Source organism: Protomyctophum parallelum (genome assembly GCF_964188405.1).
Source record: "Protomyctophum parallelum genome assembly, chromosome: 22".
In the NCBI taxonomy this organism is placed as follows: domain Eukaryota; kingdom Metazoa; phylum Chordata; class Actinopteri; order Myctophiformes; family Myctophidae; genus Protomyctophum; species Protomyctophum parallelum.
In genome coordinates this window covers 37,204,483-37,227,906 of record NC_139714.1, presented here as the reverse complement: position 1 = coordinate 37,227,906, position 23,424 = coordinate 37,204,483, and the positions used below count along the sequence as shown (strand labels likewise).

The 23,424-nt window shown below is 49.7% G+C and overlaps 1 protein-coding gene and 1 long non-coding RNA gene across 2 annotated transcripts in view; one reads left to right on the top strand and one right to left on the bottom strand.

Moving 5' to 3' along the window:
• The window catches only part of LOC310853503, a 273,260-nt gene that overhangs the window by 15,332 nt on the left and 234,504 nt on the right, over positions 1-23,424 (top strand). The window lies entirely within an intron of this gene.
• The window catches only part of parp12b (poly (ADP-ribose) polymerase family, member 12b), a 28,428-nt gene continuing 7,465 nt past the window's right edge, over positions 2,462-23,424 (bottom strand). Inside the window, exons 4-7 of the mRNA XM_083757951.1 lie at positions 22,164-22,290; positions 20,799-20,967; positions 17,342-17,462; positions 2,462-2,798 (exon numbers count right to left, since the gene is read on the bottom strand). Coding sequence (XP_083614077.1) covers positions 2,695-2,798; positions 17,342-17,462; positions 20,799-20,967; positions 22,164-22,290 — 521 coding nt within the window. The 3' untranslated portion in view covers positions 2,462-2,694. The remainder of the gene's footprint in view (positions 2,799-17,341; positions 17,463-20,798; positions 20,968-22,163; positions 22,291-23,424) is intronic.

The following is a 23,424-nucleotide window of genomic DNA, read 5'->3' as shown; positions in this document are numbered from 1 at the left end:
GAAATCCCCTAAGGGCCGATTCATACTCCTATTTTAGAGCCGAATAAAAGTCGGTTCGGCGCTGTAGAGCGGCTACAATGTGACGTCAATTTCTGACGAGCCTATAACCATATAGAGCCTTAACCTCGCATCACCAGGCTTTCCACCGCCTCGGAGGAAAGCCTGGTCTCTGTTTCAAAAGTCCGTATGATCCAGGCTGGGGCCGGATGATGTGGTTACGTCATGTTGTAGTATTGTTTTGTAGTCGCCAGACAGGATGAACAGGCGGCGGCAACTTCCTTTTCCCTCTCAATAAAAGCTCTCGCTTACGAGAGCTTTTTATTGAGAGGGAAAAGGAAGTTGTCGCCGCCTGTTCTTCCTGTTTGTTGTAGGCAAACCATTGCCTACAACATGACGTAAGCATATCATCCGGCTCCAGCCCGGATCATATACCGAAATGAAATGGTGCCCAGGCTAGTAGAGCCTACAATTTGACGTCAATTTCTGACGAGCCGAAATCATTTCGGCACTACAGCGTCGAAACAGTGGTAAAATAGGAGTATGAATCAGCCCTAAGAGGGCACTTTTGGACAAAAGAAAATAGCGAAAATAGCTGATCTACAAGCTCTCAACGCGTCGCGCTGCGACGCGTTGAGAGCTTGTAGATCAGCTATTTTCGGGGCGCAACCAGCACTCTTTATCTACTGGAGATGAGGCGTGTCCATACGGCGTGGATTTGGAAACTCATTCGTTCCAACGTAGGACGCTACGTTCAAGTTCAGGAGACGTCGGGAAAAATGCAATTCTCCTGAACGAATGGAAAGGAGAGGCATTTCACTGCGTTGGGACAGACAGGTTTTACTGCGTGGGACAGACAGGTTTTACTGTGTGGGACAGACAGGTTTTACTGCGTTGGGACAGACAGGTTTTACTGTGTGGGACAGACAGGTTTTACTGCGTGGGACAGACAGGTTTTACTGCGTGGGACAGACAGGTTTTACTGTGTGGGACAGACAGGTTTTACTGTGTGGGACAGACAGGTTTTACTGTGTGGGACAGACAGGTTTTACTGTGTGGGACAGACAGGTTTTACTGTGTGGGACAGACAGGTTTTACTGTGTGGGACAGACAGGTTTTACTGCGTGGGACAGACAGGTTTTACTGCGTGGGACAGACAGGTTTTACTGCGTGGGACAGACAGGTTTTACTGTGTGGGACAGACAGGTTTTACTGTGTGGGACAGACAGGTTTTACTGTGTGGGACAGACAGGTTTTACTGTGTGGGACAGACAGGTTTTACTGTGTGGGACAGACAGGTTTTACTGAGTGGGACAGACAGGTTTTACTGTGTGGGACAGACAGGTTTTACTGCGTGGGACAGACAGGTTTTACTGTGTGGGACAGACAGGTTTTACTGCGTGGGACAGACAGGTTTTACTGTGTGGGACAGACAGGTTTTACTGTGTGGGACAGACAGGTTTTACTGTGTTGGGACAGACAGGTTTTACTGCGTGGGACAGACAGGTTTTACTGCGTGGGACAGACAGGTTTTACTGTGTTGGGACAGACAGGTTTTACTGCGTGGGACAGACAGGTTTTACTGCGTGGGACAGACAGGTTTTACTGCGTGGGACAGACAGGTTTTACTGTGTGGGACAGACAGGTTTTACTGCGTGGGACAGACAGGTTTTACTGTGTGGGACAGACAGGTTTTACTGCGTGGGACAGACAGGTTTTACTGTGTGGGACAGACAGGTTTTACTGCGTGGGACAGACAGGTTTTACTGTGTGGGACAGACAGGTTTTACTGCGTGGGACAGACAGGTTTTACTGTGTGGGACAGACAGGTTTTACTGCGTGGGACAGACAGGTTTTACTGCGTGGGACAGACAGGTTTTACTGTGTTGGGACAGACAGGTTTTACTGCGTGGGACAGACAGGTTTTACTGCGTGGGACAGACAGGTTTTACTGCGTGGGACAGACAGGTTTTACTGTGTGGGACAGACAGGTTTTACTGCGTGGGACAGACAGGTTTTACTGTGTGGGACAGACAGGTTTTACTGCGTGGGACAGACAGGTTTTACTGTGTGGGACAGACAGGTTTTACTGCGTGGGACAGACAGGTTTTACTGTGTGGGACAGACAGGTTTTACTGCGTGGGACAGACAGGTTTTACTGTGTGGGACAGACAGGTTTTACTGTGTGGGACAGACAGGTTTTACTGTGTGGGACAGACAGGTTTTACTGTGTGGGACAGACAGGTTTTACTGTGTGGGACAGACAGGTTTTACTGTGTGGGACAGACAGGTTTTACTGTGTGGGACAGACAGGTTTTACTGCGTTGGGACAGACAGGTTTTACTGTGTGGGACAGACAGGTTTTACTGTGTGGGACAGACAGGTTTTACTGTGAGGGACAGACAGGTTTTACTGTGTGGGACAGACAGGTTTTACCTCATTCACACCTAAAAGACACCTGTCTTGTCCGTGTCTTGTGTCTTGTCCGTGTTTAATGGCCGCCACCCAATGCATTTCCAATGGAAGTCACATGGTTTGACCAAACATTTTTGATTGATGGGGGGGGGGGGGGGGGCAGTCTTTTAGGTGTTAATGAGTCCTTAAGGCACTCTTCGATTCAGGGGAGGACGTCAGCGTCGGTCTCTACTGAGTGGACGTCAGCGTCGGTCTCTACTGAGTGGACGTCAGCGTCGGTCTCTACTGAGTGGACGTCAGTTTCTCCACCTCTCTGGCGGAGACGAACTTGGGCCGACGCCTCACCTTCCTCTTGGTGTTATGCTTGAGGTTCCGCTGGTACATGTCTGCAACAGAGAGGAGGAGAACGCTGGAGCTTGTAGATCAGCAATTCTTTGCTACAAACAGCAATATGCAACGTGGCCCTCTGGAGTGAGCGTGGAAATATAGTGGCCCTCTGGAGTGAGCGTGGAAATATAGTGGCCCTCTGGAGTGAGTGTGGAGATATAGTGGCCCTCTGGAGTGAGCGTGGAAATATAGTGGCCCTCTGGAGTGAGTGTGGAGATATAGTGGCCCTCTGGAGTGAGTGTGGAAATATAGCGGCCCTCTGGAGTGAGCGTGGAAATATAGTGGCCCTCTGGAGTGAGCGTGGAAATATAGTGGCCCTCTGGAGTGAGCGTGGAAATATAGTGGCCCTCTGGAGTGAGTGTGGAAATATAGTGGCCCTCTGGAGTGAGTGTGGAAATATAATATAGTGGCCCCTCTGGAGTGAGCGTGGAAATATAGTGGCCCTCTGGAGTGAGTGTGGAAATATAGTGGCCCTCTGGAGTGAGCGTGGAAATATAGTGGCCCTCTGGAGGCCGGCTGTGGGGCACCGAGTCGGTAACGATGGAAGCTGCAGATGCATGCCCCGCCCCGGCTATGCAATACCGTTCCACCCATCTGTCTGTGTCCCTTTTATGCCCATATATGGAGATTTATGTATGTGTCCCTTTATTCCTATATACAGTATGGAGTTCTGTGTCAGGCATGCCCAAATGTGATGTCAGAGGGGGCGCCGTTACCTTGGTAGCTCAGGTAGTGTTGTGATGTCAGAGGGGGCGTTACCTTGGTAGCTCAGGTAGTATTGTGATGTCAGAGGGGGCGTTACCTTGGTAGCTCAGGTAGTATTGTGATGTCAGAGGGGGCGTTACCTTGGTAGCTCAGGTAGTATTGTGATGTCAGAGGGGGGCGTTACCTTGGTAGCTCAGGTAGTATTGTGATGTCAGAGGGGGCGTTACCTTGGTAGCTCAGGTAGTGTTGTGATGTCAGAGGGGGGCGTTACCTTGGTAGCTCAGGTAGTATTGTGATGTCAGAGGGGGGGTTACCTTGGTAGCTCAGGTAGTATTGTGATGTCAGAGGGGGCGTTACCTTGGTAGCTCAGGTAGTATTGTGATGTCAGAGGGGGGCGTTACCTTGGTAGCTCAGGTAGTGTTGTGATGTCAGAGGGGGCGTTACCTTGGTAGCTCAGGTAGTATTGTGATGTCAGAGGGGGCGTTACCTTGGTAGCTCAGGTAGTATTGTGATGTCAGAGGGGGCGTTACCTTGGTAGCTCAGGTAGTGTTGTGATGTCAGAGGGGGCGTTACCTTGGTAGCTCAGGTAGTATTGTGATGTCAGAGGGGGCGTTACCTTGGTAGCTCAGGTAGTGTTGTGATGTCAGAGGGGGCGTTACCTTGGTAGCTCAGGTAGTATTGTGATGTCAGAGGGGGCGTTACCTTGGTAGCTCAGGTAGTGTTGTGATGTCAGAGGGGGGCGTTACCTTGGTAGCTCAGGTAGTGTTGTGATGTCAGAGGGGGCGTTACCTTGGTAGCTCAGGTAGTATTGTGATGTCAGAGGGGGCGTTACCTTGGTAGCTCAGGTAGTATTGTGATGTCAGAGGGGGGGCGTTACCTTGGTAGCTCAGGTAGTATTGTGATGTCAGAGGGGGCGTTACCTTGGTAGCTCAGGTAGTGTTGTGATGTCAGAGGGGGCGTTACCTCGGTAGCTCAGGTAGTATTGTGATGTCAGAGGGGGCGTTACCTTGGTAGCTCAGGTAGTGTTGTGATGTCAGAGGGGGGCGTTACCTTGGTAGCTCAGGTAGTATTGTGATGTCAGAGGGGGCGTTACCTTGGTAGCTCAGGTAGTGTTGTGATGTCAGAGGGGGGCGTTACCTTAGTAGCTCAGGTAGTGTTGTGATGTCAGAGGGGGCGTTACCTTGGTAGCTCAGGTAGTGTTGTGATGTCAGAGGGGGCGTTACCTTAGTAGCTCAGGTAGTGTTGTGATGTCAGAGGGGGGCGTTACCTTGGTAGCTCAGGTAGTATAGTGATGTCAGAGGGGGCGTTACCTTGGTAGCTCAGGTAGTATTGTGATGTCAGAGGGGGCGTTACCTTGGTAGCTCAGGTAGTATTGTGATGTCAGAGGGGGCGTTACCTTGGTAGCTCAGGTAGTATTGTGATGTCAGAGGGGGGCGTTACCTTGGTAGCTCAGGTAGTGTTGTGATGTCAGAGGGGGCGTTACCTTAGTAGCTCAGGTAGTATTGTGATGTCAGAGGGGGCGTTACCTTGGTAGCTCAGGTAGTGTTGTGATGTCAGAGGGGGCGTTACCTTGGTAGCTCAGGTAGTGTTGTGATGTCAGAGGGGGCGTTACCTTGGTAGCTCAGGTAGTATTGTGATGTCAGAGGGGGCGTTACCTTGGTAGCTCAGGTAGTGTTGTGATGTCAGAGGGGGCGTTACCTTGGTAGCTCAGGTAGTATTGTGATGTCAGAGGGGGCGTTACCTTGGTAGCTCAGGTAGTATTGTGATGTCAGAGGGGGCGTTACCTTGGTAGCTCAGGTAGTATTGTGATGTCAGAGGGGGCGTTACCTTGGTAGCTCAGGTAGTGTTGTGATGTCAGAGGGGGCGTTACCTTGGTAGCTCAGGTAGTATTGTGATGTCAGAGGGGGCGTTACCTTGGTAGCTCAGGTAGTATTGTGATGTCAGAGGGGGCGTTACCTTGGTAGCTCAGGTAGTATTGTGATGTCAGAGGGGGCGTTACCTTGGTAGCTCAGGTAGTGTTGTGATGTCAGAGGGGGCGTTACCTTGGTAGCTCAGGTAGTGTTGTGATGTCAGAGGGGGCGTTACCTTGGTAGCTCAGGTAGTGTTGTGATGTCAGAGGGGGCGTTACCTTGGTAGCTCAGGTAGTGTTGTGATGTCAGAGGGGGCGTTACCTTGGTAGCTCAGGTAGTGTTGTGATGTCAGAGGGGGCGTTACCTTGGTAGCTCAGGTAGTGTTGTGATGTCAGAGGGGGCGTTACCTTGGTAGCTCAGGTAGTGTTGTGATGTCAGAGGGGGCGTTACCTTGGTAGCTCAGGTAGTATTGTGATGTCAGAGGGGGCGTTACCTTGGTAGCTCAGGTAGTGTTGTGATGTCAGAGGGGGCGTTACCTTGGTAGCTCAGGTAGTGTTGTGATGTCAGAGGGGGGCGTTACCTTGGTAGCTCAGGTAGTGTTGTGATGTCAGAGGGGGGCGTTACCTTGGTAGCTCAGGTAGTATTGTGATGTCAGAGGGGGCGTTACCTTGGTAGCTCAGGTAGTATTGTGATGTCAGAGGGGGGCGTTACCTTGGTAGCTCAGGTAGTGTTGTGATGTCAGAGGGGGCGTTACCTTGGTAGCTCAGGTAGTGTTGTGATGTCAGAGGGGGCGTTACCTTGGTAGCTCAGGTAGTATTGTGATGTCAGAGGGGGCGTTACCTTGGTAGCTCAGGTAGTATTGTGATGTCAGAGGGGGGCGTTACCTTGGTAGCTCAGGTAGTATTGTGATGTCAGAGGGGGCGTTACCTTGGTAGCTCAGGTAGTATTGTGATGTCAGAGGGGGGCGTTACCTTGGTAGCTCAGGTAGTATTGTGATGTCAGAGGGGGCGTTACCTTGGTAGCTCAGGTAGTGTTGTGATGTCAGAGGGGGCGTTACCTTGGTAGCTCAGGTAGTGTTGTGATGTCAGAGGGGGGCGTTACCTTGGTAGCTCAGGTAGTATTGTGATGTCAGAGGGGGCGTTACCTTGGTAGCTCAGGTAGTATTGTGATGTCAGAGGGGGGCGTTACCTTGGTAGCTCAGGTAGTATTGTGATGTCAGAGGGGGGCGTTACCTTGGTAGCTCAGGTAGTGTTGTGATGTCAGAGGGGGCGTTACCTTGGTAGCTCAGGTAGTGTTGTGATGTCAGAGGGGGCGTTACCTTGGTAGCTCAGGTAGTGTTGTGATGTCAGAGGGGGCGTTACCTTGGTAGCTCAGGTAGTATTGTGATGTCAGAGGGGGCGTTACTGGTAGCTCAGGTAGTATTGTGATGTCAGAGGGGGCGTTACCTTGGTAGCTCAGGTAGTATTGTGATGTCAGAGGGGGCGTTACCTTGGTAGCTCAGGTAGTGTTGTGATGTCAGAGGGGGCGTTACCTTGGTAGCTCAGGTAGTGTTGTGATGTCAGAGGGGGCGTTACCTTGGTAGCTCAGGTAGTATTGTGATGTCAGAGGGGGCGTTACCTTGGTAGCTCAGGTAGTATTGTGATGTCAGAGGGGGGCGTTACCTTGGTAGCTCAGGTAGTATTGTGATGTCAGAGGGGGCGTTACCTTGGTAGCTCAGGTAGTATTGTGATGTCAGAGGGGGGCGTTACCTTGGTAGCTCAGGTAGTATTGTGATGTCAGAGGGGGCGTTACCTTGGTAGCTCAGGTAGTGTTGTGATGTCAGAGGGGGCGTTACCTTGGTAGCTCAGGTAGTGTTGTGATGTCAGAGGGGGCGTTACCTTGGTAGCTCAGGTAGTATTGTGATGTCAGAGGGGGCGTTACCTTGGTAGCTCAGGTAGTATTGTGATGTCAGAGGGGGCGTTACCTTGGTAGCTCAGGTAGTATTGTGATGTCAGAGGGGGCGTTACCTTGGTAGCTCAGGTAGTGTTGTGATGTCAGAGGGGGCGTTACCTTGGTAGCTCAGGTAGTGTTGTGATGTCAGAGGGGGCGTTACCTTGGTAGCTCAGGTAGTATTGTGATGTCAGAGGGGGCGTTACCTTGGTAGCTCAGGTAGTATTGTGATGTCAGAGGGGGCGTTACCTTGGTAGCTCAGGTAGTATTGTGATGTCAGAGGGGGCGTTACCTTGGTAGCTCAGGTAGTGTTGTGATGTCAGAGGGGGCGTTACCTTGGTAGCTCAGGTAGTATTGTGATGTCAGAGGGGGCGTTACCTTGGTAGCTCAGGTAGTATTGTGATGTCAGAGGGGGCGTTACCTTGGTAGCTCAGGTAGTATTGTGATGTCAGAGGGGGCGTTACCTTGGTAGCTCAGGTAGTGTTGTGATGTCAGAGGGGGCGTTACCTTGGTAGCTCAGGTAGTGTTGTGATGTCAGAGGGGGCGTTACCTTGGTAGCTCAGGTAGTATTGTGATGTCAGAGGGGGCGTTACCTTGGTAGCTCAGGTAGTATTGTGATGTCAGAGGGGGCGTTACCTTGGTAGCTCAGGTAGTATTGTGATGTCAGAGGGGGGCGTTACCTTGGTAGCTCAGGTAGTATTGTGATGTCAGAGGGGGCGTTACCTTGGTAGCTCAGGTAGTATTGTGATGTCAGAGGGGGCGTTACCTTGGTAGCTCAGGTAGTATTGTGATGTCAGAGGGGGCGTTACCTTGGTAGCTCAGGTAGTATTGTGATGTCAGAGGGGGCGTTACCTTGGTAGCTCAGGTAGTATTGTGATGTCAGAGGGGGCGTTACCTTGGTAGCTCAGGTAGTATTGTGATGTCAGAGGGGGCGTTACCTTGGTAGCTCAGGTAGTATTGTGATGTCAGAGGGGGCGTTACCTTGGTAGCTCAGGTAGTGTTGTGATGTCAGAGGGGGCGTTACCTTGGTAGCTCAGGTAGTATTGTGATGTCAGAGGGGGCGTTACCTTGGTAGCTCAGGTAGTATTGTGATGTCAGAGGGGGCGTTACCTTGGTAGCTCAGGTAGTATTGTGATGTCAGAGGGGGCGTTACCTTGGTAGCTCAGGTAGTATTGTGATGTCAGAGGGGGCGTTACCTTGGTAGCTCAGGTAGTATTGTGATGTCAGAGGGGGCGTTACCTTGGTAGCTCAGGTAGTATTGTGATGTCAGAGGGGGGCGTTACCTTGGTAGCTCAGGTAGTATTGTGATGTCAGAGGGGGCGTTACCTTGGTAGCTCAGGTAGTATTGTGATGTCAGAGGGGGGCGTTACCTTGGTAGCTCAGGTAGTATTGTGATGTCAGAGGGGGGCGTTACCTTGGTAGCTCAGGTAGTATTGTGATGTCAGAGGGGGCGTTACCTTGGTAGCTCAGGTAGTATTGTGATGTCAGAGGGGGCGTTACCTTGGTAGCTCAGGTAGTATTGTGATGTCAGAGGGGGCGTTACCTTGGTAGCTCAGGTAGTATTGTGATGTCAGAGGGGGCGTTACCTTGGTAGCTCAGGTAGTGTTGTGATTGTCAGAGGGGGGCGTTACCTTGGTAGCTCAGGTAGTATTGTGATGTCAGAGGGGGCGTTACCTTGGTAGCTCAGGTAGTATTGTGATGTCAGAGGGGGGCGTTACCTTGGTAGCTCAGGTAGTATTGTGATGTCAGAGGGGGCGTTACCTTGGTAGCTCAGGTAGTATTGTGATGTCAGAGGGGGCGTTACCTTGGTAGCTCAGGTAGTATTGTGATGTCAGAGGGGGCGTTACCTTGGTAGCTCAGGTAGTATTGTGATGTCAGAGGGGGCGTTACCTTGGTAGCTCAGGTAGTATTGTGATGTCAGAGGGGGGCGTTACCTTGGTAGCTCAGGTAGTATTGTGATGTCAGAGGGGGCGTTACCTTGGTAGCTCAGGTAGTATTGTGATGTCAGAGGGGGCGTTACCTTGGTAGCTCAGGTAGTATTGTGATGTCAGAGGGGGGCGTTACCTTGGTAGCTCAGGTAGTATTGTGATGTCAGAGGGGGCGTTACCTTGGTAGCTCAGGTAGTATTGTGATGTCAGAGGGGGCGTTACCTTGGTAGCTCAGGTAGTATTGTGATGTCAGAGGGGGCGTTACCTTGGTAGCTCAGGTAGTATTGTGATGTCAGAGGGGGCGTTACCTTGGTAGCTCAGGTAGTATTGTGATGTCAGAGGGGGCGTTACCTTGGTAGCTCAGGTAGTATTGTGATGTCAGAGGGGGCGTTACCTTGGTAGCTCAGGTAGTATTGTGATGTCAGAGGGGGCGTTACCTTGGTAGCTCAGGTAGTATTGTGATGTCAGAGGGGGCGTTACCTTGGTAGCTCAGGTAGTGTTGTGATGTCAGAGGGGGCGTTACCTTGGTAGCTCAGGTAGTATTGTGATGTCAGAGGGGGCGTTACCTTGGTAGCTCAGGTAGTATTGTGATGTCAGAGGGGGCGTTACCTTGGTAGCTCAGGTAGTATTGTGATGTCAGAGGGGGCGTTACCTTGGTAGCTCAGGTAGTATTGTGATGTCAGAGGGGGCGTTACCTTGGTAGCTCAGGTAGTATTGTGATGTCAGAGGGGGCGTTACCTTGGTAGCTCAGGTAGTATTGTGATGTCAGAGGGGGCGTTACCTTGGTAGCTCAGGTAGTATTGTGATGTCAGAGGGGGCGTTACCTTGGTAGCTCAGGTAGTATTGTGATGTCAGAGGGGGCGTTACCTTGGTAGCTCAGGTAGTATTGTGATGTCAGAGGGGGGCGTTACCTTGGTAGCTCAGGTAGTGTTGTGATGTCAGAGGGGGCGTTACCTTGGTAGCTCAGGTAGTATTGTGATGTCAGAGGGGGCGTTACCTTGGTAGCTCAGGTAGTGTTGTGATGTCAGAGGGGGCGTTACCTTGGTAGCTCAGGTAGTATTGTGATGTCAGAGGGGGCGTTACCTTGGTAGCTCAGGTAGTGTTGTGATGTCAGAGGGGGGCGTTACCTTGGTAGCTCAGGTAGTATTGTGATGTCAGAGGGGGCGTTACCTTGGTAGCTCAGGTAGTATTGTGATGTCAGAGGGGGCGTTACCTTGGTAGCTCAGGTAGTATTGTGATGTCAGAGGGGGCGTTACCTTGGTAGCTCAGGTAGTATTGTGATGTCAGAGGGGGCGTTACCTTGGTAGCTCAGGTAGTGTTGTGATGTCAGAGGGGGCGTTACCTTGGTAGCTCAGGTAGTATTGTGATGTCAGAGGGGGCGTTACCTTGGTAGCTCAGGTAGTGTTGTGATGTCAGAGGGGGCGTTACCTTGGTAGCTCAGGTAGTATTGTGATGTCAGAGGGGGCGTTACCTTGGTAGCTCAGGTAGTATTGTGATGTCAGAGGGGGGCGTTACCTTGGTAGCTCAGGTAGTATTGTGATGTCAGAGGGGGCGTTACCTTGGTAGCTCAGGTAGTATTGTGATGTCAGAGGGGGCGTTACCTTGTAGCTCAGGTAGTATTGTGATGTCAGAGGGGGCGTTACCTTGGTAGCTCAGGTAGTGTTGTGATGTCAGAGGGGGCGTTACCTTGGTAGCTCAGGTAGTGTTGTGATGTCAGAGGGGGCGTTACCTTGGTAGCTCAGGTAGTATTGTGATGTCAGAGGGGGCGTTACCTTGGTAGCTCAGGTAGTATTGTGATGTCAGAGGGGGCGTTACCTTGGTAGCTCAGGTAGTATTGTGATGTCAGAGGGGGCGTTACCTTGGTAGCTCAGGTAGTATTGTGATGTCAGAGGGGGCGTTACCTTGGTAGCTCAGGTAGTATTGTGATGTCAGAGGGGGCGTTACCTTGGTAGCTCAGGTAGTATTGTGATGTCAGAGGGGGCGTTACCTTGGTAGCTCAGGTAGTATTGTGATGTCAGAGGGGGCGTTACCTTGGTAGCTCAGGTAGTATTGTGATGTCAGAGGGGGCGTTACCTTGGTAGCTCAGGTAGTGTTGTGATGTCAGAGGGGGCGTTACCTTGGTAGCTCAGGTAGTATTGTGATGTCAGAGGGGGCGTTACCTTGGTAGCTCAGGTAGTATTGTGATGTCAGAGGGGGGCGTTACCTTGGTAGCTCAGGTAGTATTGTGATGTCAGAGGGGGCGTTACCTTGGTAGCTCAGGTAGTATTGTGATGTCAGAGGGGGCGTTACCTTGGTAGCTCAGGTAGTGTTGTGATGTCAGAGGGGGCGTTACCTTGGTAGCTCAGGTAGTATTGTGATGTCAGAGGGGGGCGTTACCTTGGTAGCTCAGGTAGTATTGTGATGTCAGAGGGGGCGTTACCTTGGTAGCTCAGGTAGTGTTGTGATGTCAGAGGGGGCGTTACCTTGGTAGCTCAGGTAGTGTTGTGATGTCAGAGGGGGGCGTTACCTTGGTAGCTCAGGTAGTATTGTGATGTCAGAGGGGGCGTTACCTTGGTAGCTCAGGTAGTGTTGTGATGTCAGAGGGGGGCGTTACCTTGGTAGCTCAGGTAGTATTGTGATGTCAGAGGGGGGCGTTACCTTGGTAGCTCAGGTAGTGTTGTGATGTCAGAGGGGGCGTTACCTTGGTAGCTCAGGTAGTGTTGTGATGTCAGAGGGGGCGTTACCTTGGTAGCTCAGGTAGTGTTGTGATGTCAGAGGGGGCGTTACCTTGGTAGCTCAGGTAGTATTGTGATGTCAGAGGGGGCGTTACCTTGGTAGCTCAGGTAGTGTTGTGATGTCAGAGGGGGCGTTACCTTGGTAGCTCAGGTAGTGTTGTGATGTCAGAGGGGGCGTTACCTTGGTAGCTCAGGTAGTATTGTGATGTCAGAGGGGGCGTTACCTTGGTAGCTCAGGTAGTATTGTGATGTCAGAGGGGGGCGTTACCTTGGTAGCTCAGGTAGTGTTGTGATGTCAGAGGGGGCGTTACCTTGGTAGCTCAGGTAGTGTTGTGATGTCAGAGGGGGCGTTACCTTGGTAGCTCAGGTAGTATTGTGATGTCAGAGGGGGGCGTTACCTTGGTAGCTCAGGTAGTATTGTGATGTCAGAGGGGGCGTTACCTTGGTAGCTCAGGTAGTATTGTGATGTCAGAGGGGGCGTTACCTTGGTAGCTCAGGTAGTATTGTGATGTCAGAGGGGGGCGTTACCTTGGTAGCTCAGGTAGTGTTGTGATGTCAGAGGGGGCGTTACCTTGGTAGCTCAGGTAGTATTGTGATGTCAGAGGGGGCGTTACCTTGGTAGCTCAGGTAGTATTGTGATGTCAGAGGGGGCGTTACCTTGGTAGCTCAGGTAGTGTTGTGATGTCAGAGGGGGCGTTACCTTGGTAGCTCAGGTAGTATTGTGATGTCAGAGGGGGCGTTACCTTGGTAGCTCAGGTAGTGTTGTGATGTCAGAGGGGGCGTTACCTTGGTAGCTCAGGTAGTATTGTGATGTCAGAGGGGGCGTTACCTTGGTAGCTCAGGTAGTATTGTGATGTCAGAGGGGGCGTTACCTTGGTAGCTCAGGTAGTGTTGTGATGTCAGAGGGGGCGTTACCTTGGTAGCTCAGGTAGTGTTGTGATGTCAGAGGGGGCGTTACCTTGGTAGCTCAGGTAGTATTGTGATGTCAGAGGGGGCGTTACCTTGGTAGCTCAGGTAGTTTGTGATGTCAGAGGGGGCGTTACCTTGGTAGCTCAGGTAGTATTGTGATGTCAGAGGGGGCGTTACCTTGGTAGCTCAGGTAGTATTGTGATGTCAGAGGGGGCGTTACCTTGGTAGCTCAGGTAGTATTGTGATGTCAGAGGGGGCGTTACCTTGGTAGCTCAGGTAGTATTGTGATGTCAGAGGGGGGCGTTACCTTGGTAGCTCAGGTAGTATTGTGTGTGATGTCAGAGGGGGCGTTACCTTGGTAGCTCAGGTAGTATTGTGATGTCAGAGGGGGGCGTTACCTTGGTAGCTCAGGTAGTATTGTGATGTCAGAGGGGGCGTTACCTTGGTAGCTCAGGTAGTATTGTGATGTCAGAGGGGGGCGTTACCTTGGTAGCTCAGGTAGTATTGTGATGTCAGAGGGGGGCGTTACCTTGGTAGCTCAGGTAGTGTTGTGATGTCAGAGGGGGCGTTACCTTGGTAGCTCAGGTAGTGTTGTGATGTCAGAGGGGGGCGTTACCTTGGTAGCTCAGGTAGTATTGTGATGTCAGAGGGGGGCGTTACCTTGGTAGCTCAGGTAGTATTGTGATGTCAGAGGGGGGCGTTACCTTGGTAGCTCAGGTAGTGTTGTGATGTCAGAGGGGGCGTTACCTTGGTAGCTCAGGTAGTATTGTGATGTCAGAGGGGGGCGTTACCTTGGTAGCTCAGGTAGTATTGTGATGTCAGAGGGGGCGTTACCTTGGTAGCTCAGGTAGTATTGTGATGTCAGAGGGGGCGTTACCTTGGTAGCTCAGGTAGTATTGTGATGTCAGAGGGGGGCGTTACCTTGGTAGCTCAGGTAGTATTGTGATGTCAGAGGGGGGCGTTACCTTGGTAGCTCAGGTAGTATTGTGATGTCAGAGGGGGCGTTACCTTGGTAGCTCAGGTAGTATTGTGATGTCAGAGGGGGCGTTACCTTGGTAGCTCAGGTAGTATTGTGATGTCAGAGGGGGCGTTACCTTGGTAGCTCAGGTAGTATTGTGATGTCAGAGGGGGGCGTTACCTTGGTAGCTCAGGTAGTGTTGTGATGTCAGAGGGGGCGTTACCTTGGTAGCTCAGGTAGTATTGTGATGTCAGAGGGGGGCGTTACCTTGGTAGCTCAGGTAGTATTGTGATGTCAGAGGGGGGCGTTACCTTGGTAGCTCAGGTAGTGTTGTGATGTCAGAGGGGGCGTTACCTTGGTAGCTCAGGTAGTGTTGTGATGTCAGAGGGGGCGTTACCTTGGTAGCTCAGGTAGTGTTGTGATGTCAGAGGGGGCGTTACCTTGGTAGCTCAGGTAGTGTTGTGATGTCAGAGGGGGCGTTACCTTGGTAGCTCAGGTAGTGTTGTGATGTCAGAGGGGGCGTTACCTTGGTAGCTCAGGTAGTATTGTGATGTCAGAGGGGGCGTTACCTTGGTAGCTCAGGTAGTATTGTGATGTCAGAGGGGGCGTTACCTTGGTAGCTCAGGTAGTATTGTGATGTCAGAGGGGGGCGTTACCTTGGTAGCTCAGGTAGTATTGTGATGTCAGAGGGGGGCGTTACCTTGGTAGCTCAGGTAGTATTGTGATGTCAGAGGGGGGCGTTACCTTGGTAGCTCAGGTAGTATTGTGATGTCAGAGGGGGGCGTTACCTTGGTAGCTCAGGTAGTATTGTGATGTCAGAGGGGGCGTTACCTTGGTAGCTCAGGTAGTATTGTGATGTCAGAGGGGGGCGTTACCTTGGTAGCTCAGGTAGTATTGTGATGTCAGAGGGGGGCGTTACCTTGGTAGCTCAGGTAGTGTTGTGATGTCAGAGGGGGCGTTACCTTGGTAGCTCAGGTAGTGTTGTGATGTCAGAGGGGGCGTTACCTTGGTAGCTCAGGTAGTATTGTGATGTCAGAGGGGGCGTTACCTTGGTAGCTCAGGTAGTGTTGTGATGTCAGAGGGGGCGTTACCTTGGTAGCTCAGGTAGTATTGTGATGTCAGAGGGGGCGTTACCTTGGTAGCTCAGGTAGTATTGTGATGTCAGAGGGGGGCGTTACCTTGGTAGCTCAGGTAGTGTTGTGATGTCAGAGGGGGGCGTTACCTTGGTAGCTCAGGTAGTATTGTGATGTCAGAGGGGGCGTTACCTTGGTAGCTCAGGTAGTGTTGTGATGTCAGAGGGGGGCGTTACCTTGGTAGCTCAGGTAGTGTTGTGATGTCAGAGGGGGCGTTACCTTGGTAGCTCAGGTAGTGTTGTGATGTCAGAGGGGGCGTTACCTTGGTAGCTCAGGTAGTATTGTGATGTCAGAGGGGGCGTTACCTTGGTAGCTCAGGTAGTGTTGTGATGTCAGAGGGGGGCGTTACCTTGGTAGCTCAGGTAGTATTGTGATGTCAGAGGGGGCGTTACCTTGGTAGCTCAGGTAGTATTGTGATGTCAGAGGGGGCGTTACCTTGGTAGCTCAGGTAGTATTGTGATGTCAGAGGGGGCGTTACCTTGGTAGCTCAGGTAGTGTTGTGATGTCAGAGGGGGGCGTTACCTTGGTAGCTCAGGTAGTATTGTGATGTCAGAGGGGGCGTTACCTTGGTAGCTCAGGTAGTGTTGTGATGTCAGAGGGGGCGTTACCTTGGTAGCTCAGGTAGTATTGTGATGTCAGAGGGGGGCGTTACCTTGGTAGCTCAGGTAGTGTTGTGATGTCAGAGGGGGGCGTTACCTTGGTAGCTCAGGTAGTGTTGTGATGTCAGAGGGGGCGTTACCTTGGTAGCTCAGGTAGTGTTGTGATGTCAGAGGGGGCGTTACCTTGGTAGCTCAGGTAGTATTGTGATGTCAGAGGGGGGCGTTACCTTGGTAGCTCAGGTAGTGTTGTGATGTCAGAGGGGGCGTTACCTTGGTAGCTCAGGTAGTGTTGTGATGTCAGAGGGGGCGTTACCTTGGTAGCTCAGGTAGTATTGTGATGTCAGAGGGGGGCGTTACCTTGGTAGCTCAGGTAGTGTTGTGATGTCAGAGGGGGGCGTTACCTTGGTAGCTCAGGTAGTATTGTGATGTCAGAGGGGGCGTTACCTTGGTAGCTCAGGTAGTGTTGTGATGTCAGAGGGGGCGTTACCTTGGTAGCTCAGGTAGTATTGTGATGTCAGAGGGGGGCGTTACCTTGGTAGCTCAGGTAGTGTTGTGATGTCAGAGGGGGCGTTACCTTGGTAGCTCAGGTAGTGTTGTGATGTCAGAGGGGGCGTTACCTTGGTAGCTCAGGTAGTATTGTGATGTCAGAGGGGGCGTTACCTTGGTAGCTCAGGTAGTATTGTGATGTCAGAGGGGGGCGTTACCTTGTAGCTCAGGTAGTATTGTGATGTCAGAGGGGGCGTTACCTTGGTAGCTCAGGTAGTATTGTGATGTCAGAGGGGGCGTTACCTTGGTAGCTCAGGTAGTGTTGTGATGTCAGAGGGGGGCGTTACCTTGGTAGCTCAGGTAGTATTGTGATGGGCGTTACCTTGGTAGCTCAGGTAGTATTGTGATGTCAGAGGGGGGCGTTACCTTGGTAGCTCAGGTAGTATTGTGATGTCAGAGGGGGCGTTACCTTGGTAGCTCAGGTAGTATTGTGATGTCAGAGGGGGGCGTTACCTTGGTAGCTCAGGTAGTATTGTGATGTCAGAGGGGGCGTTACCTTGGTAGCTCAGGTAGTATTGTGATGTCAGAGGGGGCGTTACCTTGGTAGCTCAGGTAGTATTGTGATGTCAGAGGGGGCGTTACCTTGGTAGCTCAGGTAGTGTTGTGATGTCAGAGGGGGCGTTACCTTGGTAGCTCAGGTAGTGTTGTGATGTCAGAGGGGGCGTTACCTTGGTAGCTCAGGTAGTATTGTGATGTCAGAGGGGGCGTTACCTTGGTAGCTCAGGTAGTATTGTGATGTCAGAGGGGGCGTTACCTTGGTAGCTCAGGTAGTGTTGTGATGTCAGAGGGGGCGTTACCTTGGTAGCTCAGGTAGTATTGTGATGTCAGAGGGGGCGTTACCTTGGTAGCTCAGGTAGTATTGTGATGTCAGAGGGGGCGTTACCTTGGTAGCTCAGGTAGTATTGTGATGTCAGAGGGGGCGTTACCTTGGTAGCTCAGGTAGTGTTGTGATGTCAGAGGGGGCGTTACCTTGGTAGCTCAGGTAGTATTGTGATGTCAGAGGGGGCGTTACCTTGGTAGCTCAGGTAGTATTGTGATGTCAGAGGGGGCGTTACCTTGGTAGCTCAGGTAGTATTGTGATGTCAGAGGGGGCGTTACCTTGGTAGCTCAGGTAGTATTGTGATGTCAGAGGGGGGCGTTACCTTGGTAGCTCAGGTAGTGTTGTGATGTCAGAGGGGGCGTTACCTTGGTAGCTCAGGTAGTATTGTGATGTCAGAGGGGGCGTTACCTTGGTAGCTCAGGTAGTATTGTGATGTCAGAGGGGGCGTTACCTTGGTAGCTCAGGTAGTATTGGCGGTGGCCTTTGGTCACCGTGATCTCAGCCGTGTTATCGGCTAAATAAGACTCCTCCAGGTCGCGAGACGTCGCCGACATCAGACGCTGCTTATCATCCTAATCAAAGAACAACAACAACACAGATTAAGCATTCTGAAAATGTGGCTGAATGTTAAGAACTTTGATCTTTTATCCGATTTGTATGCAGTTTATGTAATACAGATTACATGTGATTATTATTAATGTGATTATTATTAATCCCCAAGCCGTCTCGCGTAGCCAGACGACTATTCCACAATCTCTGAATGCTGTATAGAGTCTGGAACTACAGCTCCCATGAGCTGAGTAACAGAATGAACTACAGCCCCATGAGCTGAGTAACAGAATGAACTACAGCCCCATGAGCTGAGTAACAGAATGAACTACAGCCCCCATGAGCTGAGTAACAGAATGAACTACAGCCCCCATGAGCTGAGTAACAGAATGAACTACAGCCCCCATGAGCTGAGTAACAGAATGAACTACAGCCCCCATGAGCTGAGTAAGGAGACGTTCCAGATGATTTATATTTATATTAGGATACATTTGCGCGACTGTAAAGACGAAACGGAAGTGGGGACGAGGCTCCACTTCCGCTTTATATTTTACTCGTGATCAGAGCTTCCGTTGCTCCAGACTGTATGACGGAAGCATTTATATGTTACTCATGATTAGAGCTTCCGTTGCTCCAGACTGTACGACGGAAGCATTTATATTTTACTCCTGATCAGAGCTTCCGTTGCTCCAGACTGTATGACGGAAGCATTTGGAAATTGCAGAGGAAACAGTCTGGTAACGCCAGACTATTCCCCAAGGGGATAATTTTTGGGACATTTTTAAGCAAAGCTTTTAATTGACTGTGTTAGCGATTGTGCTCTAACCACATTAGGTTCTATTGTGCTCCATTAGGAGCACAATACCCCAGAGCCATCCCCAGAGCCAGACCCCAGAGCCATCTAATATCAGAGTTACGATATCGAGGTGGCAGAAACCGAGCGCTGTTCATGCAGTCTGAACTGAGACAAGCTGGAGTTGGAAATACATTGTTTTCAACGAGGGCGGCGCAAATAATAGCTATTTTAAGCATGTTGTGCAACATGACAACTGTTTTAAAGTGTTATAGAGTAACAACTAAAGTCTCTGTCAATGTTTATGTTGTACTATTACTACAAAACAATCTAAAATAAAGGGATTTAAGATAATTAAAGCTGGGCTGTTGCCCTGAGTCCAATGCATTTCTGCCTACTTCCGCTCCAGGACTTGTCCCCATTCTCAATAGAGCGTCGCAGTCCCGCCCCCTTTCATGACGACGCCAGGCCCAGGAAATGAATCCCAAAGCATTTTCCTCATAGACATTTCAAAAAATATTTATTTAAAGACCTTTTAAGCGTCGTATGAAGCCAACTCGAGTCGTGACAAATCATGACAAACATATTTTAGACCAAACAAATAATTACAAAGAAGAAACACAACAAAAAAAGTGTTGTAACCTGCCGTTTTTTTCTACTTTTTAATTATTTGTTTGGCCCAAAACATTGTGTTTATTGTCATGATTTGCCACGACAAGAGTTGGCTTTGTCCAGCGGCATAAACGCCTTTAAATAAATACTTTCTGAAAAGTCTATGAGGAAAATTAACGGGGATTTCTTTTCCGGGTCTCTCGAGGGGGGGCGGGACTGCGACGCTCTATAGAAGTCTAGGAGAGCCTCCATTGGACTGAAGCCTCATGAAGTGAACGCAGTCGTCTACAGCTCTGGAGCCACCCCAATCCCCTTTTGGTGTTTTAAGCTTTGTTATATACTTTTAGCTATTGAAAAATAGCAGATCTACAAGCTCATAGCGCGGCACCGAGTGGCGCGCTATGAGCTTGTATGATGTATGTCTGCATTTTTTTTTTTATCGTGCAAATACGGCACAAATCTTTGAATATATATTCTTTCAGAAGACCTTTTTTTATTTATGTCGACGTCAGGCCTAAATGCCCTCATGATACCCTTAATACCCCCTAGTCCTTGTCAGGCCTAAATGCCCTCGTAATACCCTTAATACCCCCTAGTCCTAAATGCCCTCGTAATACCCTTAATACCCCCTAGTCCTACCCCCTAAATGCCCTCGTAATACCCTTAATACCCCCTAGTCCTAAATGCCCTCGTAATACCCTTAATACCCCCTAGTCCTAAATGCCCTCGTGATACCCTTAATACCCCCTAGTCCTAAATGCCCTCGTGATACCCTTAATACCCCCTAGTCCTAAATGCCCTCGTAATACCCTTAATACCCCCTAGTCCTAAATGCCCTCGTGATACCCTTAATACCCCCTAGTCCTAAATGCCCTCGTGATACCCTTAATACCCCCTAGTCCTAAATGCCCTCGTGATACCCTTAATACCCCCTAGTCCTAAATGCCCTCGTAATACCCTTAATACCCCCTAGTCCTAAATGCCCTCGTGATACCCTTAATACCCCATAGTCCTAAATGCCCTCGTGATACCCTTAATACCCCCTAGTCCTAAATGCCCTCGTGATACCCTTAATACCCCCTAGTCCTAAATGCCCTCGTGATACCCTTAATACCCCATAGTCCTAAATGCCCTCGTGATACCCTTAATACCCCCTAGTCCAGGCCTAAATGTCCTCGTGATACCCTTAATACCCCCTAGTCCTAAATGCCCTCGTAATACCCTTAATACCCCCTAGTCCTAAATGCCCTCGTGATACCCTTAATACCCCCTAGTCCTAAATGCCCTTGTGATACCCTTAATACCCCCTAGTCCTAAATGCCCTCGTGATACCCTTAATACCCCCTAGTCCTAAATGCCCTCGTAATACCCTTAATACCCCCTAGTCCTAAATGCCCTCGTGATACCCTTAATACCCCCTAGTCCTAAATGCCCTCGTAATACCCTTAATACCCCCTAGTCCTAAATGCCCTCGTGATACCCTTAATACCCCCTAGTCCTAAATGCCCTCGTAATACCCTTAATACCCCCTAGTCCTTGGCAGGGGGTGAAACAAGGTGACCCTTAATACCCCCTAGTCCTTGGCAGGCCTAAATGCCCTCGTGATACCCTTAATACCCCCTAGTCCTAAATGCCCTCGTAATACCCTTAATACCCCCTAGTCCTTGGCAGGGGGTGAAACAAGGTGACCCTTAATACCCCCTAGTCCTTGGCAGGGGGTGAAACAAGGTGACCCTTAATACCCCCTAGTCCTTGGCAGGCCTAAATGCCCTCGTGATACCCTTAATACCCCATAGTCCTAAATGCCCTCGTAATACCCTTAATACCCCCTAGTCCTTGGCAGGGGGTGAAACAAGGTGACCCTTAATACCCCCTAGTCCTTGGCAGGGGGTGAAACAAGGTGACCCTTAATACCCCCTAGTCCTTGGCTAGACGGTGAAACCAGGTGACCCACCGGCCGGCCGTACTCCACCCAGTTCTCGTGGTCTCCCTTGTAGAACCACAGCCACTCCGTGGTCAGGACGTAGTGGGCGGGCTTCGTCACGGAGGACGCCGTGGAGAGACGGCGGACCGGAACCGCCTCCCGGGTCATGGCCACGAAGTCCACGGGCCGCGCGCCCGGGCTGCGAGACACACCATCAGTCAGTCAGCGTTAGTGGCAGCAAATTCTGATTTTAGTTTTAACCCATTCTGACCTGAGATCAGATTCTAGAAATGTCAGTCGTTCTTCGATTTTTCAAAAATAGCAGACCTACAAGCTCGTATCGCGCCACTCGGTGGCGCGATATGAGCTTGTAGATCTGCTATTTTTCAATAGCTAAAGCATAACATGATGCTGACACCAAAATGGGTGCCCGGTCAGAATGGGTTAAAGGACCACTTCACCACTTTTCAACCTATCTTCATATAATAGGTCCTCACTAATAATCTTGAAAAAAATGGCGCAATTTCTTCTCGGTCTGTGTCTCATAGGAGGGCTGTGGGCAGTTTAGAAAACGTCTTCCAATGACATCATCAATAGGCAGATTTGTTTTGAAACAAGATTTTTTTTTACAAAAATGTTTAGATTTTCATTATCGTGAGAACGATGGCTTCCATTTTCACATTGCAACTTTTCAGGACTAGAAAGCCTGCGGTTTCTATTAACTTGTATTCCCCATCGATGATGTCACTGGAAGACGGTTTCTGAACTGCCCACAGCCCTCCTATGAGACACAGACTGAGTAGAAAGAAATCGTGCCATTTTATCATGATTATTAGTGAGGACCTATTATATGAAGATAGGTTGAAAAGTGGTGAAGTGGTCCTTTAAGTCATTAGTCTTCTTGAATCGTTTTCATTTAGTTTTAGACACATTTCAGTCACCCGGAATGTTTTAGTGTTTAGTTTCGGGTCGACTAAATATCATAAGATTTTAGTCGACTAAATCTGCAGTTGATTTAGTCGACTGAAATGTATTTATGGTGGGCCTCGATGCCGTCGTAATGACTGTTTTTACACTTGCTGAAAATAGCCGATGTACAAGTTTTAGTCATCATAGCGACGGACATTTTTCGTTTTAGTTTCAGTCGACAAAAACAACACTGAAATCAATCAATTCAAATCAAATCAATCGATTCAGCAACTCTTTTAACTGTCATATTCATTGATGACTACATGTTTGGAGGACTTGACCTGTCACCTGTGTTTTTACGTGTCACCTGTTTTGACCTTTGACCTGTGTGTTTTGACCTTTGAGTGTGTGTTGACCTTTGACCTGTGTGTGTTGACCTTTGACCTGTGTGTGTTGACCTTTGACCTGTGTGTGTTGACGTGTCACCTGTGTGTTCTGCGCGGGTCGCAGTAGTTCCTCTCGATCTCCTCCATGCTCCTCAGCTCCCTCCAGCCGTCTCCTTCACAGATCTCCCACTTGTAGGGAAGGTGGAAATGCACGCGGACACACTTGTCTAGAAAAGGCATGAAATATCACAAGAAGTTCACAATTTAGGCATTTAGCAGACGCTCTTAATTAATCCAGAGATTTACATTAAGCAAGAACAAAAAGCATGGCAAAAAGCATGGCAATACATACTGTACATATATACATTACATACATTAAAAAGTAGTTATCATGAAGCATGCGTAAGCTAAGAACATATGAAACTATACATATAAACTATACATACTATACTATACATATATAAGAAAGAAAGAAAGAAAGTTACTATGTTCACCCAGGGTAACTAACTGGACTAAGCTCAAGAACTTGTTTACAGCCAGGCCCTGCTCATAGAACATTTCATGGTTGGGGTTCAATGCCTTGTCCAAGGGCACTTCAGCGGTGGTAATTTTAACGTGCCGGTCCGGGGATACGAACTAGCGACCTTCCGATATCAAGACCGCTCTGCAAACCGTTCGGCCACCGCTGCCCCATATACTGTAAAGTGCTATGACTACATCAGGGGTGGGAAACTTTGACGATGGAGAGGGCCACTATATTTCCACACTCACTCCAGAGGGCCACGTTGTATATTACTATCAGAAATAGCCGATCTAAATTAAGCTCAAGAGTCAAAACAAGCCGCACCGAGCACCGAGCTGGTAGATCAGCTATTTTTGCTATCTTTGAATTGAAATCCTGAAAAAAATGGTGGCAATCTTTTTTTATTGGATATTTAATTTCAAATGAATTTAGTTATAACTTTATGAACTAAATCCAAACACATTGGACATAAAAAAGCGGGTCATGTTTGCATGTTTGGAATTGTAACAGCTGAAATCAATAATATAATTATCAGTATTCTGATATTTACCTGAGGGGCGCATGCCGCCAGTTGCCCATGTATGGACTACATAATGTATGGACTACATAATGTATGGACTACATAATGTATGGACTACATAATTGAAATATCTTCCAAGGGGAAATCAGTGAAATCAATGATCCTTCACTGTACAGTAGAATGTCTCTGCAGACAGAGCCACATGCTCCAGTCATCCATGCTTAACCCATTCTGACCTGAGATCAGATTCATACGAGGTTTCCACTGGAGACACACACTGGTCTGATGAACCCATTCTGACCTGAGATCAGATTCTAG